The following is an 18,413-nucleotide window of genomic DNA, read 5'->3' as shown; positions in this document are numbered from 1 at the left end:
CTCGCCCGTCGTTCTCGCTCTCCAATAGGAATCTCACTTCCGCTTTCTAACTCGGTTACCATGACAGCGAAGTGGGCTGACTTTAGAGCAATATGGCGGCTCCCATGGAGCATATGACAGCGGCTTGTGCTGAGCTGGAAAGATGGGTGACAGAAGAGCTGGGGGCGGGAGAGCCGCGGGGTGAGGACGGGCTGCGGCGGATTACGGCGTTATTCAGACAGGCGGAGTACAGGTCAGTCCTAGATGTATAAGGGTTATATATGCTGTATACTTGTTCCCGTGCTGGCACTACAACGCCCAGCATGACTTGTATCCTATCTGTATCCTTCCAGTGTTATACTCTATGCTGTGTCAGTTACTATGGAAGCCATGTTCGTGCACAGGTGGGATATGGTAGAGCACTGACAGTACACTGCAATACAGTATCACACTGTACTGTACAATCCATCCAATGATTGCATAATTGACTTCCTTAAAGGGGTACTCCAGCAAAAATCTTTTTTTTTTTTTTCTCCCTGCCTACCACATCTCACGCCCTCCGACCCCTTCTCCCTGCCTACCACATCTCACGCCCTCTGGCGCCTTCTCCCTGCCTACCACATCTCACGCCCTCTGGCGCCTTCTCCCTGCCTACCACATCTCACGCCCTCCGACCCCTTCTCCTTGCCTACCACATCTCACGCCCTCCGGCGCCTTCTCCCTGCCCACCACATCTCACGCCCTCCGACCCCTTCTCCCTGCCTACCACATCTCACGCCCTCCGACCCCTTCTCCCTGCCTACCACATCTCACGCCCTCCGACCCCTTCTCCCTGCCTACCACATCTCACGCCCTCCGACCCCTTCTCCCTGCCTACCACATCTCACGCCCTCCGACCCCTTCTCCCTGCCCACCACATCTCATGCCCTCCGACCCCTTCTCCCTGCCTACCACATCTCATGCCCTATGGCGCCTTCTCCCTGCCTACCACATCTCACGCCCTCCGACCCCTTCTCCCTGCCTACCACATCTCACGCCCTCCGGCGCCTTCTCCCTGCCTACCACATCTCACGCCCTCCGACCCCTTCTCCCTGCCTACCACATCTCACGCCCTCTGGCGCCTTCTCCTTGCCTGCCACATCTCACGCCCTCCGACCCCTTCTCCCTGCCTACCACATCTCACGCCCTCTGGCGCCTTCTCCTTGCCTACCACATCTCACGCCCTCCGACCCCCTTCTCCCTTCCTACCACATCTCACGCCCTCCGACCCCTTCTCCCTTCCTACCACATCTCACGCCCTCCGACCCCTTCTCCCTTCCTACCACATCTCACGCCCTCCGACCCCTTCTCCCTTCCTACCACATCTCACGCCCTCCGACCCCTTCTCCCTGCCTACCACATCTCACGCCCTCCGACCCCTTCTCCCTGCCCACCACATCTCACGCCCTCCGACCCCTTCTCCCTGCCTACCACATCTCATGCCCTATGGCGCCTTCTCCCTGCCTACCACATCTCACGCCCTCCGACCCCTTCTCCCTGCCTACCACATCTCACGCCCTCCGACCCCTTCTCCCTGCCTACCACATCTCACGCCCTCCGACCCCTTCTCCCTGCCTACCACATCTCACGCCCTCCGACCCCTTCTCCCTGCCTACCACATCTCACGCCCTCCGACCCCTTCTCCCTGCCTACCACATCTCACGCCCTCCGACCCCTTCTCCCTGCCTACCACATCTCACGCCCTCCGACCCCTTCTCCCTGCCTATCACATCTCACGCCCTCCGGCGCCTTCTCCCTGCCTACCACATCTCATGCCCTCCGACCCCTTCCCCCTGCCTACCACATCTCACGCCCTCCGCCGCCTTCCCCCTGCCTAACACGTCTCACGCCCTCTGGCGCCTTCTCGCGGCTTTGGGAAAGAAGGTTTGATTCTTTTACAATTATATTTTGCGTATCTTAGAATTATAATTCTTTTCTTTACGCCTCACATTTATGGGGGAAGGGGGGGGGGGCAGCGGACGTAAATCTACAATGCTTTTTATTTTTGAAGTGACTGTACCACCAGGCCCAGGCTAAAGCACTGGAGGCGGGCTGACCCACCCCCAGTGGGAAGAAACCCCAGCCCATCCATGACGTGACTCCATTAGAATCAATGGAACCCTATCATAAGGGTGGGTCAGCCTGCCTCTAGTGCTTCAGCCTGGGCCTGGTGGTACAGTCACTTTAACAGGACACTGACATGGAGGCATTCTGGAACTTTCTCACCCTTTCAAACAGTTATATGGGCATGTTCATATGACGTAAATCCAGGCTAATTTGTATGCAGTATCCGCCCCAATTTCTGCATTCATATCACTGTTTCCACGTGGAAATCCATGTGTCCTTGTCCCCATTGGGAAGGTCTACACAGCGCTGAAATATTGTATTACTCCTGTTGTAGAATTTGAGGATTTTGGGGCCCAACTTTTGTGTCTCTTTAATTTACCATGTGAACAAGCCCTAGCAGCATAGGGGGTGCAGGCCGTGCCCATGGCTGTTCCTCATGTTTCATTTACCTCTGACATACAGGATAAAGAAATACATTTGTTGGTTTTCAAATTATAATTCACAATTCAGAACACAGACGGACATCTTTTGTAATACACCTTTTGTGTATGGACCTGATTCCTTTAGCATGATGGGAGTTGTAGTTTTGCAATAGCAATCTGTTATACATATTGGCACCACTATATCTATGTAGTAATGTGCTGGCATAGGGGGCATTGTCTATGTCTTCTCTTGTGATATATGAGGGTGCAGCTTTGACGCCTAAAAACTGATAGGTGTCTGATTGGTGGGTATCTGACTTGTGCGGTGCCCACTGATGAAGGTCACTCGTCTCTCAAGGTAATGCCATGGCAGTGGGCTCAGCTATCGCTCCATTCCTTCTCTATGGGACAGTCCTACATAGAAAGCATGGAGTGGAGGTCGAGAATACTTGCTGCCTCTCCATTCACTCAGAGGGACTTTTGACCTCCATTCTCATTATTTGGGGGGTGGGGGGGATGGGGTCCGGCTAGTTATTTCGTATCCTTGAATCCACATGGTCCTCAGGGCTGTGTATGCCGCTACCTCCCTCTTCTCTGGCTCCTGCTGTGTCAGCCTAGCGTCGTCCATTGCTTCTCCTGTGCTGGATCCTTCCACTATTACCCTGGTGGTTTCTCAGCTCCTCCTAACCTTATCCGTCTTTCCTAATAAGTATCTGACCATCGCTCCCTATTTCCTGCCATCTCCCCGGCACACTTGCCAGCGTAGTTATATTTGTTTGGCTGGCCGTATGGCAGCGGTACATATGATACAGCTGTGTGTCGGTAGACGGCCGCTCCCATGTGGTAAACCAGACCTTGCCGCTTGCTGAAATTAGTCTCTTAAGCCCAAAGCTCTTAGGGTGTGTGCACAGCGGACGCTTTACAGCATCTTTAACCCCTTGAGAGACAATGCCAGGCACATCTGATGGGGCCTATTGAGATACGGTATAACATCTCTACTTGGGATTAGAGACCTTTGTTAATTGAAGCTTTGTAAAAGTTGCGCACAATCTGCAAACATTTTAAACTCCTGAAGTGTAGTACTGCTGTTTGCCTCAGTGTGGCACTGTTGTGTTTTATACCGCAGTCTTTTTTTTTTTTAAGGGCCAATTCAGCCAGCGAACCACCCATGTAGTTCCCCCTTAGGCCTCATCCACACGATCCTTCTCCGTACATGACCTATTTTTTCGCGCCACGGATTCCCCAATAGAAGTGCAGCCCCACCCGCCGCCCGGCAGCAGAGATGACAGGAGAGCATAATCTGACAACTACTCGCCTAGTCCTCTGTGCCAAGCGGCTTACATATGTTGACCGGATGTGGCGTGGACTACGCTGGTTTGTACCGGATTGCGCAAATCACAGTGGAGGTTGCAGCATGGATCGTGTGAATGAATTGATTTAAACGGCCCCTAAAATTCTGTGGTTGCGTATCCGCGACCACGGACAATTTTATGGGACTTGTAAATGCAGCTTTAGGCTATGTTCACACTACGTAAGTTCCGTAGTAATGACAGCCGTTGTAACAAGTGCGTAAGTTACGTAGTGCTACCTTCTGAGGAATCCCGACCGGAGTGTATACACATAGTATACGCTCCGGCCGGGATCCCTAGCGGTGCCGCAAGAAACTGATATGACTGACAGTTTACACAATTGAGCTTGCGGCTCCATCTGCACGCTCCATAGTGTGCAGTGGGGAATTCTGATACGGGCGTGCACGGATACGGATACTGATCTGAGCAAAACAATGAACAATGTATCCATACACGGAAGATTGGCGAATATTTAGCAAATGATTAACAATGATTTTAGGATCGACGACACAAAGGATTTTTTGATCGCTGCCAGAATTCAATCTGAAAAATTCTCGTTTTAATTTGAAAGACATACCGTATTTTCCGGCGTATAAGACAACCCCTGACTTTTAAGAAGATTGTCAGGGCTTTCGCTTTATACACCGGAATATGTTAACCCTTGCCTGACCGCAGCCCCAGGAACGGGCCCCAGGATAGCTTTTTTTTTTTTTTTTTATATAGTGGTTGCCCCATACAGTGGGGGTGTGGCCATTTTTGAGCTCCCTCACCGTATGGGGCGACCATACCCGCCATATAAGACGACCCCCGACTTCTAAGAAGATTTTTCGGGGTTAAAAAGTCGTCTTATACGCCGTAAAATACGGTACAGATTTTTTTTTTTGCATGATAATCGTCTCATGTAATAGGGCCCTTGGTCAGTAGTATTCAGTGAGAACTGGTGGAAATCATCTCATAAGGACCTGATCACATGAGGCAACTTCTTCTATCGCCAATATTGTCCTGTGTAATAGGGCCAGCAACCAACCAATGAACGGCCTGAACGCTCGCCGCTTGACTCCCGGCGGCCAAAAAGGAACTATCCAACTTCTCAAGGTCCCCAAATGCCAAGCATTCGGATTTGAAGAATCTTGCCAAACCTCAACATTTGGCAAGTCCGCCCAACACTAGTCTCATGCCCTTTGTCTCCAGGCATTGGGGGTCACAACATTGCCACTTAAATAATATATATAAAGTAATATACTCCTTTCTAAATACTCATTCTGATATATCATAATTTTGAGTAAATAATCTTTCTATCTCACTCTCTTTGGAGGACCCGGCATGTCCTCTATTACACAGACAATCAATGGATCGCCTTGTAATACCTTGTTCCTCCTGCGGGGGCACTGCAGAGATATTAAGCACCTTGCTGTGGTCTCTAGCCAGGTCATCCATGTGCTCAGCTTATTTTTGTTGGAAATTGAGCTAAAAGAGGATGCATGCTTTATTTTTGTACCTGTGTGTTCAGTTTTACTATGTACTTTATAGGAAATAGTGAATTTACACTTGTTTTCGGCTTGTGCCTATAATTTGTTTTTTTTTTTTTTTTACATTTTCCAAATTACGTCACTTTTTTTGTAAACCATGCAGTCCGTCCATGCTGATGTGTAAGAAACGTATGGCGGCGTGTCTGGCACGGGATGAAGAGCCCCTTACTGCACAGTAGCTTCGGCTTATTTTTATATACTTTTCATTGGGAAAACTTTTCCTTTCTGCTTTACTAATCTGGAATGATTGAGTGATGTGAGCCGGGCAGTGGCTCACCACTAATGCCTTAGTCCCAGAGACCTAGTGCCACCACAGTGTGGGGTTTTGGGCTCGTAGATCAGGTGGGGGGGGGGGGGAGAGAGGGTTTTTTTTTTTTTTCAAAAAATGTTCTTCAATGTATTTTTATAGCATGCGTTCTGTAAATAGGAATTAACCACTGCCATATGCTTTCTTAATCTCTGTCCCAATCCCATAAGGCCACAGTGGTTGGGTTATTTTTGACCGCCTTGAATTGCCTAGTGCGCCATTTTTTACAGCGTGCTTGGCACCTTCTTTAAGGGCACGAAGCAATTTTTTGAATGATAAAAGGTAATAGCGTCCAGGCGGTATAAGGTGCTTTATTACATCATGGCATATAAGAACAGTGACATTTCGACCTATGCCGTCGTTCTCAAGCGCCTATCAGTTTCTAAATTCACCTTTGGCCCTGTTTGGTTTCCTGTATTGCCAGATTGGACCATTTTTGTAAAGGTAAAGGGGGAAAAAAATTATAAAAAAGGTCAGCATGCCTTAAAGGGGTACTTTTCTTTCAAATCAACTGGTTTTACAAAGTTATATAGATCTGTAATTTACTTTTATTTAAACATCTCCAGTCTTCCAGTACTTATAAGCTGCTGTATGTCCTGCAGGATGTGGTGTATTCTTTCCAGTCTGACACAGTGCTCTCTGCTGCCACCTCTGTCCATGTCAGGAACTGTCCAGAGCAGAGGAGGTGTGCCTTTAAGGAGTTGAATGGGTTCTCCACTTCAGGTTCTGTATTTACAGCAATGGCCGCTCCTTAGGATGTAGTGATGCGTGATAATTTCCCGACATGGCGGCGGTGCGGGCTTCGTGTTCAGAGCGTCCCTCCATCCGGTAACTGTCCTGTCTGTGTTCTCTTCCAGAGAGGCGGCAGATGAGAAGATCTTCGCCCTGATACTACACGTACTGTCTAGAGCGCTGCAGGAGATCCAGACTCGGATTGCCGCCTGTGATCCCCGTGCGGGACCATGGTGTGACGTCTCAGCCGAATGCTTCCGCTGCCTGAGAAACGCCTGTGTGCAATGCCCCCCGAATCAGGTGGCCATCAGGTGAGAGGAACCCCGCTGCCAATGGAGGATATTAGTCCTATATCAAAGCATTATGGGGAATATTTATCAAACATGCTGTAAAGTGAAACTGGCTCAGTCGCCCCTAGCAACCAATCAGATTCCACCTTTCATTCCTCTCTAGAAAAAAAAAATGTTTTCAGATCGACTGGTGGCAGTAAGATATTTAGACTTACAATTTACTTCTATTGAAAAAAATCTCCAGGCTTCCAGTACTTATCAGCTGTTGTATGTCCTGCAGGAAGTGGTGTATTCTCTTTCCAGTCTGACACAGTGCTCTCTGCTGCTGGTGCCACCTCCTGTCCAGAGCAGTAGCAAATCCCCATAGAAAACCTCTTCTGCTCTGGACAGAGGTGGCAGCAGAGAGCACTATGGAAAGAATACACCACTTCCTGCAGGACATACAGCAGCTGATGAGTACTGGAAGACTGGAGATTTTTTAATAGATGTAAATTACAAATCTCTGGCACCTGCTGGGACAAGTTGATTTGGGGGGAAAAAAAATTGGTGGAGAGCCCCATGTTGCAGTTTTATGGTCTTTTTGTTACTGTACAGGTTAAAGGAAAGCCCTGTGTAAGCACAATATCCCTTCCCATGGCCTTGGCACGTAGCGCCCTGTGCAGAATACTTGTATGTTCGTGTGGTTTCGCTGTGTGGGGCTGAAGGCTCTCCCTTTAATTTGGTAGAGAAAGCTTGCATAATGTAACCACAAAGCTCAGGGAGCTGCTCAGCAGATGTCACTTCGAAGATCCCGGGGCTGAGACTACAGGGAGATGACTGATCACCTCAAGCTGCAGGGGGAAATTATGTCTCACCTCCTAAGGTAGAGATGAGCTTTAGGTTACTGGGACTGAGGGGGGGGGGGGGGGGGGAGGGGATGTGTCTCCTTGGGAAGAACAACAAGCTGGCTAGGTAGTTTGTTAGACCATGCAATGCTTCCTGGGAGAAGTATGCAAAGTAGCTGTCCAAAGAAGGAAAAGTGCTTTCTTTCTGGTGCCACCTATGGCCATGTTCACATGGCGTGAGACACCGTCCATTCCATGACCTTGGACGATCTTCACTGCCGCTGAATTCAGATGCGAGCGCATTATTGTGCGCTCGCATCCAAATTCCCCGCTGCTCACAATGGAGAGTGCGCCCGGAGCCGCACGCTCGATTGTGTAAACTGACAGGTTTTCTGCGGCCGCTATGCATCCCGGCCAGAGTATATACTGTGGGAGAGATTTATCAAACATGGTGTAAAGTGAAACTGGCTCAGTTGCCCCTAGCAACCAATCAGATTCCACCTTTCATTTTCCAAAGAGTCTGTGAGGAATGAAAGGTGGAATCTGATTGGTTGCTAGGGGCAACTGAGCCAGTTTCACTTTACACCATGTTTAATAAATCCCTCCCCTATGTGTATACACTCCGACCGGGATTCCATAGAAGGCAGCACTATGTAAGCTACTTAGTAATCGCGGCCGTTGTTGCAAATCGGCAACAACAGCTGTGAATATTATGAAACTTACGAATTGCGAACATAGCCTATAGGTAGATTTCCTATAACTGAAGACCAAAATCAATGAGATTGTAATTTCTTATCCATTAACTAGACAGGTGATACATATCTGAGGGTCTGACTACTAGGATCCTGAGAGCTAGCGGCCCCTTGCCCTCCTCAGTGACTGGAGCAGAAGTGCGCCATTCCATTCACTTGGTGTAGGATTGCCAACAATGGCCGAGTGAATGGAGCGGAGGTAGAGCATGTATGCTGATGCCCCCATTTTCAGGATCGGTCCACTTTCTGCTGGGTTTTTCATAGTTTACTGCAATAACACCGTAGATCAAAAATAATTGTGTGGCCGTATATAGCCATACTTCAGTTCTCCCGTGGTGGCGCTACATGGAAATTGAACACTTCCTGCTGGGTCTTCCATAGAATACTGGAGTAACGCTCTATGGGTTGCCGCAGTAACACCATCGATCAAAAATAATTCTACGACCGTATATAGGCGGCAAATATTCCTGACTTTTCTCCCATCATGCCCTTACTTTGTGCTAACTTTTATGTGACAGAAACGCCGGACTGATTGAGGAAGCCGTAACGCTCATCGGAGTCCTCAGCGCATCAAACGTCTCACAAGAGTCGTGTCTAGTCGGTAAGAAGCTTCTTATCAGGTTCATAAAATCTCCTTGTACTGGTATTAAAGGGTCCTCCACTTTGGACAATCCTCTCTTGTAGACAGGGTTCACACTACGATTTGGCATCCTGACAAAATGAGGTGCCGATGTATCTGTGCGCGGTCTAGCGGGGACCCCATTGTCATCCATGGTACGGACACAGTCAGTGACCATCGTCCGTTCTCAGTTCTAGCCAGACTCAGAAACACAGCAATCCACGTTTTGGGGGTCTAAGTAAAAACTTGTATACACATGGAAAATTACTCAAAGTTACTAGTGAAAGTGTGAGCGCGCTGTGTGTGGTTTCCTCCACAATACGTCGATCACAGTGATCATCTGTGGGGAAATCTAGAAGTGAGCGTTCTCTTCCTCTACAGCGCCATCACAGGGGTAATGAAGCATTACACCATGAAACGACTAGAGATGAGCGAAGTTACATTATAAGGCTGGGTTCACACTATGTATATTTCAGTCAGTATTGTGGTCCTCATATTGCAACCAAAACCAGGAGTGGATTAAAAACACAGAAAGGATCTGTTCACACAATGTTGTAATTGAGTGGATGGCCGCCATTTAATGGCAAATATTTGCTGTTATTTTTAAAACAATGGCTGTTGTATTGAAATAATGGCCGTTATTTACCGTTATATGGCGGCCATCCACTCAATTTCACCATTGTGTGAACAGATCCTTTCTGTGTTTTCTGTGGTTTTGGTTGCAATATGAGGACCACAATACTGACTGAAATGTACATAGTGTGAACCCAGCCTAAAAATCGATTCGTTCGCTCGGCAATCTTCTTATACGCCGGCTGCTTTTGAAGTCTGTGCCACACCACACCGGGTGCCTTGAAAAGCTGGATCCAGTCCTGGGAAACTTCTGCCAGGACTGGATCCAGCTTTTCCAGCCACCGGGGGTGGAGCAGCACAGACTTCGAAGGCAGCTGGTTGATAACGAAGCGATTTTGCTTTGTTTATACTGTAAATACACTCATCTCTAGAAATGATAGCTACGTCTGTGTAATATGGACCAAGACGAGTCCTCAAAAACAAGAGAGACTCTTTATAGCCCCTTATACTGGACTCTTTCATAAATCTTAATGTGTCATTAGAAAATGAATTTGCGGCATCATGTTACTCCAGTAGATAGAGGAGACAATAGCAGCAGGGATGGGGGAACCTTCGGCTCTCCACTTGTTGCAAAACTGCAATTCCCATCGTGCCTAGACAGCCAAAGCTTTCTTGTTTTACATTCATCTGAAGTGGACAGAGTCTGTCTATTGTTGTCTATGTCCATGAGTCTTGCTGTAAAGCATGTCACTAAATGCTGTTAAAGAGAATGTACCATAAAGTACATCCTCCATAACCTGACCCACGGATCGAACAGCGCCATCAAGGGAAGCCGGTGCTGCGGTCCGTTTTTGGAACCGCTGCCCGGTTCCAGTGTACGGCGCCGTTCTATCCACAGGTGCTGGGGCGGTGCTGAAATACAGGAGGCGGGCTGGCCTGCCCCCAGTGGGAGGGAATTCCCTCCCCTCTATGACGCGGCTCCATTGATTCTAAAGGAGCCGCGTCATAGAGGGGAGGGAATTCCTCCTACTGGGGGCGGGCTGGTTGCCTCCTGTGCTTTAGCCTGGGACCTGTGGATAGAACGGCGCCGTACACTGGAACCGGGCCGCGGTTCCAAAAACGGACCGCAGCACCGGCTTCCCGTGACGGAGCCGTTCGATCCGTGAGTCAGATTAAAGAGGATGTACCTGGTGGCACATCCTCTTTAAGAAAAAGCATGTCACTAAATGCTGTTAAAAACAGCCCAGGCAATATGGCCGCCCCCATAACAATGAACAAAAAAGTGAAAGTAAATAAAGTCAGAAAATAGAAACAGATTAGAATAAAACAACAATTTTTAGTATCCAACTCTAATCAGTAAAAGAAAATTTAGGTGACACATTCCCTTTAAGATTAAGGGTGCACGGTCCCAGCTCTTGGTGAAGAAGTGGCCACTTGGGGATGCGAAGGGTCAGACCCCTATCCACCATAGACCGATAGCCTAGTGATACGTGACCCATACATAAATAGCTGGTCTATAGAGGATGAGTTGTAGATAAGCTGCAGTCCCTAGCAGACTATTAGACAGCGCTCTCCTCCTTCAGACGGCCTTTTTTGTGGCTTGGTAATTGCTAGTGAAAGTTCAGTATGTACTATAGGATGTGAATTGCTAGGAAATAGTGTGTGCAGAGGCGCTGGCACGACATCTAGCACTGTGGTCTCTAACAAGTATATATTCCTCTCCATGAAGCTGCAGCATTGTCATTAAATAGACAGTGATTTATTAACTATAGAAAATTAAATCCAGCTTCTCCGTTCTCCTCTCTGCTAATAGCTGCTCTAAAGTGAGACGTCCCCTATAACACCGCCATAAGGATGGGGCGAGGAGGGGGGCTTCTCCTGGCTGGGGGATATTTCACCTTATTCATCATAGAGATCATAAAGAAACTGAACTAATTGGATTTCCACGAGGAACCTTTGGCCCTTCAGCTGTTAGAAAACTACAATTCCCATCATGCCTGGTCTTTTCTGTCCAGGCATGATGGGAAAGTCTGTATGGCACAGAAGGATCAGACGTGGTTAATAGAATGATAACTGGATCATATTCAGTGCGTGTTTGCACTGCACAATTAATTGAGCAGCCGGGCCACATGAACAATCTTTGTATTGTTTGTGCAGCCATGAGAACTGACAGCACAGGTATGCATGTATCTGTGCTGTCAGTTCCCACACGACACACGCAGTACACACACATCTTCAGCCCTGCTTTGTGATGTGGAATCTCGCTCTCTGGCCATCGGGCACATCTTCAGGCGGCCCCGCCATCATTCAGGACGAGGCGGCAGACAGAACAGTACAGAAGTTATGCACTGCGTGTGTGATCAGGCATGTTATCGGCCACCATGCGTATCTTTAGGCGGTCCCACCATCATTCTGGAGAAGGCAGCAGACAGAGAGCAGGACGCCGGATCACACAGCAGCACAGAAGGTATGCTCTGGGTGTGTGATCTGGAAGCTGACAGCTCAGATATATGCATACCTGTGCTGTCAGTTTTCATTTGCTATCGGCCATACAGCTCCAGTTTACACCTGAAGATGTGAAGCCGATCGTGACAAATCTTAAAGCTTGCCCACAAGATGCGATTAGCTGAGGATCGGGAGTTTTCTCGCTGATCGATGTCACTTTTAGAAGGAGTCTTTCTAGCAAAGCTCCTGCCCTGTAAATAGCCCACGTTAAAGGCCCCTAAGCAAATGTACTATTGGGTACATCGCTACTATTTTCTCACCTAATCAATTGGTACCGATGCGGGGATGCTGGTGGAGCTGTCCTCCCTTTTTTTTTTTTTTGAATTGCCGCTCAGTTTCCGCCCTCAGCCCTAAGGGAGCCGCGTCACAGAGAGAAGGGGATATCTCCACACTCAGCGTTTGGCCTGCCCCCAGTGCTGTGGCGTGGGCTTGTGCTCGGGAAAAGACTTTTATAATATAGCGCCACCAGGTGCTCAAATTGTGTAGCAGTGTCTATGTCCACCTACTGAGCACAGACTGCTGGACACACATGCTCAGCCATCGTCCCACAGCCAGGTCTCTACTTAGTTCTCTAGTCAGTAGTTACCATGGCTACTCGATCACCCCCCGATGGTGCGATCACAGGGTTTTAGGGACCTAGTGAGACCATCTAGTACACTTTGCTGTAGGCAGGCTATACTATCAGAGCTGTCCAGATTTAAGAGTAATATTGTAGTGTATTGATCAAACAAATGCTCATCCAAGTGTCTGACCGATCACAAGATTAAGAGTCTCTTTCCGAAGATGGTGCAATACCTGGATGGATTTTTCCATTATAAAGAATGAATGGAGCAGTATTGACGGAGCTGCAATACTAGACACAAACTAAGGACAAGAGTGGCACTGTTTCTGGAAGAAAGCAGCTATGTTTTTAAATACTGAACAACCCCTTTAAATGTTTATGGCAGATTTGTCTCTAGAATCAGACATGCATCCTCCGAGTACCAATAACATCCCGAAGATTTATTCGCTGCGGGTTTCCGGCTTTTCTTTAATCGCGTGTTCTCCGTCTGAACTTTTCATGGTCGATTAAAATTGGCGCCTCTTCTGAAGAGTCCAGCCCGCATTTTGCCATGTATAACGCCCCCCCCCCCCCCTCCGGCCACACGATCCGCCGTTGCGCCACATTACAGACAGACTTCCTGTCTTGATTTATGGTAGGACCTCCACCACTCCGCACCGGATTGCCAAGAGTGGTCGTGTTCCGTTCCGCACACCCGCGTCCTGTGTAGGAGCAAATATCCAACCTAATTTTTTTTTGTTTTTATGTGCCTTTTTTTTTTTAATTTTGCAATCTATTTACTTTTTTTTTTCTGTCATTTTATAGAATTACCGAGTCGGGAGCCAGGTCGGCTCTGCTACGTCTGAACACAAGGCTGTTATTACTCTGTCAGACCAGAATTTATATTATTTTTTCTTCTTCAGGAAATAATTATGGGAGTGTGACAAATATATTAGACTCATCAAAATTTAATATAAGTTTAACCCCATTTTTTGAATGTTTATTCATTTTGAGTTATTGATGTTGTTTTTGGATGCCCGCCTGCCCCCCTCTTTTTTTTTTCAATGAATATAAAAACAAGGAACCGAACTCACAGCGTCTTTTCTGACTACTTTCATAGCATGTTTGCTAAAATTTCCTTTTTTTTTTAAGCTCTGCATTCGGGACCCCACCTCCTAAAGAGATCATTTCTCTGAAATTTTTGGATAGAATTTGACACTAGGGAATCGATGGTTATGGAATAGTGGTATAGTAAATAGGCTACTGGAACGCACAGTAGATTTTTACTGGCAGACAGGCCTTATATTGATATACAAGCGCAATGACCTTTAGTGAACCTTCACTAATGCATTAAAAGAATCGCCTGAAGAGCAGTCGTGTAGGCTTCGTATAAGCTTCACAGTATCTGGAGCCTTTCCCGTTTATAGCATCAGTATCGTTTCACAACTTTTAAAAAGTTATAAACGTGTTAAAAGTTTTCATCATTCAAGATTTAGGCTATCAGACCTTCACTGATCCAGAGAAGAGCTTAACTGAGGGCTTCACCCCATGGTTCGCTGACCTTCGCTTCTTCCTGGCAGATTCTATAATCTATGGAAACCTCTTGGAATAGGGCAGAGTGAGGAAACGGTGAGAGAAGCACTCGCCCTAGCACTTCTCCATTCTTGTTCTAGCAATCGGTAATGGTTTGAACACCAAGAACGTGACCGATCAAAAGTTTGGGGAAGTGATATTAACACTACAAGACAATGATCACGCTTTTTATGGCCGTATGTCAAAAAAACAAAAAAAAACTTTCATATTTGCATGCACTATTTAGAACCCCACTGAGTAAGTCCCTTTTAAGATCTCCATGTATATATGGAAAGCCATTTATTTAAATAGCTGCCATGTAATACTATAGTCCACCTGCATAAGGGGCTACTACAGGAGTTAGACTGGCCATGGTTTTCCCCGGTGAAATCAGCTATTTGTCAGGAGTGACAGAAGCCAGACCCGATATGATCCAATGATCAATGGGGTGGTCTACGGCTATGTGCACCTGTGTAACTATTGTTTGTTATTCTGGTACATAAAAAAATCACCTTTGCAAATAGTTGTCTTTGACCATTTGCTACTATTTTCTGTTTGAAAGTTATGCTGTGTCTCCATGGTAACAGACTACAAACAACGCTTGTGTAGTCTGATCCCATGATACTTCCTCCCATCTTTTTACTAGTTCCTTCTAGGGGCACAGATAGAACGGAGTGTCATACCCTCAGACTACATAAGACCTTTTTTTTTTTTTTGTGTAGTCTGTTACCATGGAGATGCAAAGGTCTACATAGAAGCTGTAGACACAATATGGTAGGAAATATTTACTCAGGACTAATTGCAAAGTCGCTGTTTTTTTTTCATTCTAGATACATTGTAATAAATAAAAAATAATTGCAAATTGTTTAAACCTTTAACTATACATCAGGTCAGGTTCTATACATAGCTGAAAAATCCCTCTAAGTTCACTACTGTTTTTCAACCCTCCTACAAATCAAATTTGACAATATCCTTTAATTCATTTTTGGACCTAAAGCCTCTACCTGAATTCCTTTAGACTTCTGCAGCCTCTTCACGTGTTCTCCTTACTGGTCAGTGGCTGGAAACTGGGATTTTCTCCAATGTTTTTGGGGTAGAGAAAGAAAAACATTGTTCCGAGCCTCAGGATTGTTAATAAAAAAAAATTCTATATTTAGCGGATTATGAAATGCACAGGGATGGACAGCAATTCTACGTGTGCAGTCTGGCCATCCGAAGCTGGAAGTCATTGTAAGGTTTCCACTTCAGGTTTCTCATGGTGAGTGGTCATATGGGCACCGCTGCTTTTTATAGCTGGGTTCAGATCTACAACTATATACACATTAATAGCACTGTCTAAATTCTATATAAAGTGGCAACATTTTCTAAGGACTTTGATGAGATTGTTACGGTCCCTATCAGAGATGACACTCTTAAAGGTTTTTTTGGGGCAAAAAAGAAATACTATCCTAAGAGACAGTTCATCGGTCACTGGTTGGCACCCACACCTCTCAGTGACTGGGACCAGAAGCTGTTGGCTCCGTTCACTGTATAGTGGTCGGACCTGGTTACTAGAGCTCAGCTGCCATTTGCTTGAATAGGAGCTGAGCTGCCGGTATGTGTCACAAACGCTACACAATGAATGGTGCCAACTGCTTCTGGCTCTGTTCACTGTGTAGTGCGGGTGCCAGCAGCTGATCATAAGGGGTGCTGGGTGTTGGCACCCTGCCATTTAGTGTCTGATCACCTATCCTGTAGAGAGTTCACTGGTATGTTTTTGGAGTGTGAGAAGAAACTCGCACACAAAACGTGGAGAACATACAATCTCCATGCAGATCAATCCTTGGTCTGGTTACACCTTTGACCGCAGCATTGCACTGCAACAGTGTTACCTACTGAGCCACTAAAACCAAAACATGGAGCTCCTCTATATATTTCTGGTCTTTATTGATCTCCTTACTGCCATGTAACATGGTGTAGCACATGCTTGTGGCTATCCAGCATGTAGGGTCCCCCCCCCCCCCCCCAAAAAAAAAACAGCAGCAGCCTAGTAGTACCAGCGTGGGAAGGGCCATTTATTTGGCTCTTCCCAGCCTGATATTACCAGCCTGCTACCACCCAGACCTGGAGCACCATTTTTTAATGCTCTGGGACTGATGGGACCCGATTCTTCCCAGTACCTCTGCTTCCACTACTGAACCTATAAAGCATGGGTCTTCAAACTGCGGCCCCCCCAGCTGTTGTGAAACCACAATTCCTATCATGCATGGTGGGAAATGTAGTATTGCGACAGCTCAAGGGAAGCAGTTTGGAGACCCATGCTGTAAAGTAAGTTTTTGGGTTGTGTTTACACCTGTTCTTAGTATTGCACATATCCTGAAGACGGTAGATGTGCGGGCTGTCATATCAGAGCATATAGCCAGTATGTCTGTACCTTCACTGTACTGACGTCTATGCAGCTTGGGGCGATGCCATTGAGATGTGCCAATATCTTGGGTCTGCTTACAGGTGGAAACACCATTTATGTTTAATTTGTATTATCCTTGCCTGTATAGGTAGCCCTTTGTCTATGTTATGTAGCCTGACTGGCCAATTGTATTTTCGAATCCCACGTACCGTTTTGAGTGGTTCTTGTATATGTACTACTTTTATGCTGAAAATAATAAAAATATGTTTAAAAAAAAGAGTAAGAAAGTTCTGAATTCTGATCCGTAGCATGGACAATACTTGCCGATTGTGCGAATGCTCACTCACCCCTTACTGCTCCTGTCTGTTTTTTTGGCATCTTCCTCTCTACTGCAGCCTCTAGTGGTCATAAAGATGCTAGGACAGAGACGGAAGCCAGGAGGGGTGAGAGCCAAGTCCCCACTGAAAAGGAGTTGAACACCAGTCATTTTGACAGATGTACTGTACCTCTAATGTAAGCAGTGATCTTTGTAGATTACTGCTTACTGTCTGGCCTGCCAGGGGACAACTAACAATGCTTTGTATCCCTACTTAAAGGGCGAGTTCACCAAATTTTTTTTTTCTTTCAAATCAACTGAAGTGCAAGAGATTTGTAATGTTACTTCTATCAAAAAAATTTCCCAGTACTTATCAGCTGCTGTATGTCCTGCAGAAAGTGGTCTATTCTAAGCAGCAGCAAATCCCCATAGGAAACCTCTCCTGCTCTCCAGGCTAGAAAGAATACACCACTTCCTGCCGGACATACAGCAGCTGATAAGTACTGGAAGACTTGAGATTTTTCAAAATTTCTGGCACCCGCTGATTTGAAAGAACTTTTGGGTGAACTATCCCTTTAATTTGTTTGCAGTTGAGTAGGTGCACTTTCCATGGCCTTATAGGCACAATATGCATATGGAAGTCATCTCCTGTAAAACAAAGGTTAAAAACCGTAATATTCTAGGATTTGAGGGACTTCCTATAGGCAGTTTTGGGATCCTAATCCAGCCGCCTAAAAACATGTTGGTGGTTCAAGTGTCACTGCCGTTTTAATTTTTTTTAAAAAAAATTTCTTTTTTTTTTTTTTGCAGAAATCAATAGTACAGGCAATTTAAAGAAACTATGTAATTGGGTTTATTAGCTGAAAAATGCATTTTTATCATGAAAAAGCAGTTTGAAGCTCTCCCCCCTGTCTTCATGGTTCTTTATGAAGAGGGGAGGGGTGGAGGGAGATGAGGCACCAAAACAGGAAAACAAAGAGTTAATTTACAGCTACATCACCGGGCTATCTCCTCTAAAGTCAACACTGACCTCTGAATACCGGCTTTCATGCAGGTCCCGCTGTGTAATCCTTTGTTCTCTACTGGCGACTGATCTCCCTCCTCCCCTCTCCATAGGTTACACAGGGCTAGACTGATGTAAAAGAATCGAGATTTCCTGATAATGAGCAGTGGATGAGAGATAGGAGGGAGGGGGGGGGTACCTGGGGAAAGTCTTTTTGAATGCAGATAATAAACCCAAGGAAAAAGTCTCTTAAAATCGCCTGGACTATTAATTTCTGCAAAAGAAAAAACACGACAGTAACACTTTAAGTGACAGGTTCCTTTAACCTCCAGTATTAGCAGTTTGTATAGTAAATGGGGGATCACCTGGACCATTTAATTTGGAAAAAGTCTTCTTCAGGATACAACCACTAATATAGAGTCAGTAATTCTGGGTAAGATTCATTAGGTCTCGGTGTATGAGGCCAGACTCGACTACTGCCTCCATGGAGTCATCCTGGGCCTATGTCCTCTTCCAGATTTTTTGTGGCGGGAAACTTCTAGGACGGACATGTGGCCTCCTGCATGGAAACCGCTCGTGCCCTTCTGGGACTACATTTTTTTTTTTTT

At 46.4% G+C, this 18,413-nt stretch overlaps 1 protein-coding gene across 1 annotated transcript in view; it reads left to right on the top strand.

The window, feature by feature from the left end:
• The first annotated feature begins 43 nt into the window (after nt 1-43).
• ATXN10 (ataxin 10) overlaps nt 44-18,413 on the top strand; it is an 83,080-nt gene continuing 64,710 nt past the window's right edge. The window contains exons 1-3 of the mRNA XM_069952396.1: nt 44-232; nt 6,550-6,735; nt 8,809-8,891. Coding sequence (XP_069808497.1) covers nt 93-232; nt 6,550-6,735; nt 8,809-8,891 — 409 coding nt within the window. The 5' untranslated portion in view covers nt 44-92. The remainder of the gene's footprint in view (nt 233-6,549; nt 6,736-8,808; nt 8,892-18,413) is intronic.

Source organism: Dendropsophus ebraccatus, chromosome 1 (genome assembly GCF_027789765.1).
Source record: "Dendropsophus ebraccatus isolate aDenEbr1 chromosome 1, aDenEbr1.pat, whole genome shotgun sequence".
In the NCBI taxonomy this organism is placed as follows: Eukaryota; Metazoa; Chordata; class Amphibia; order Anura; family Hylidae; genus Dendropsophus; species Dendropsophus ebraccatus.
Note: the sequence above shows the minus strand (reverse complement) of the source record. Positions and strands in the feature narration are given on the sequence as shown.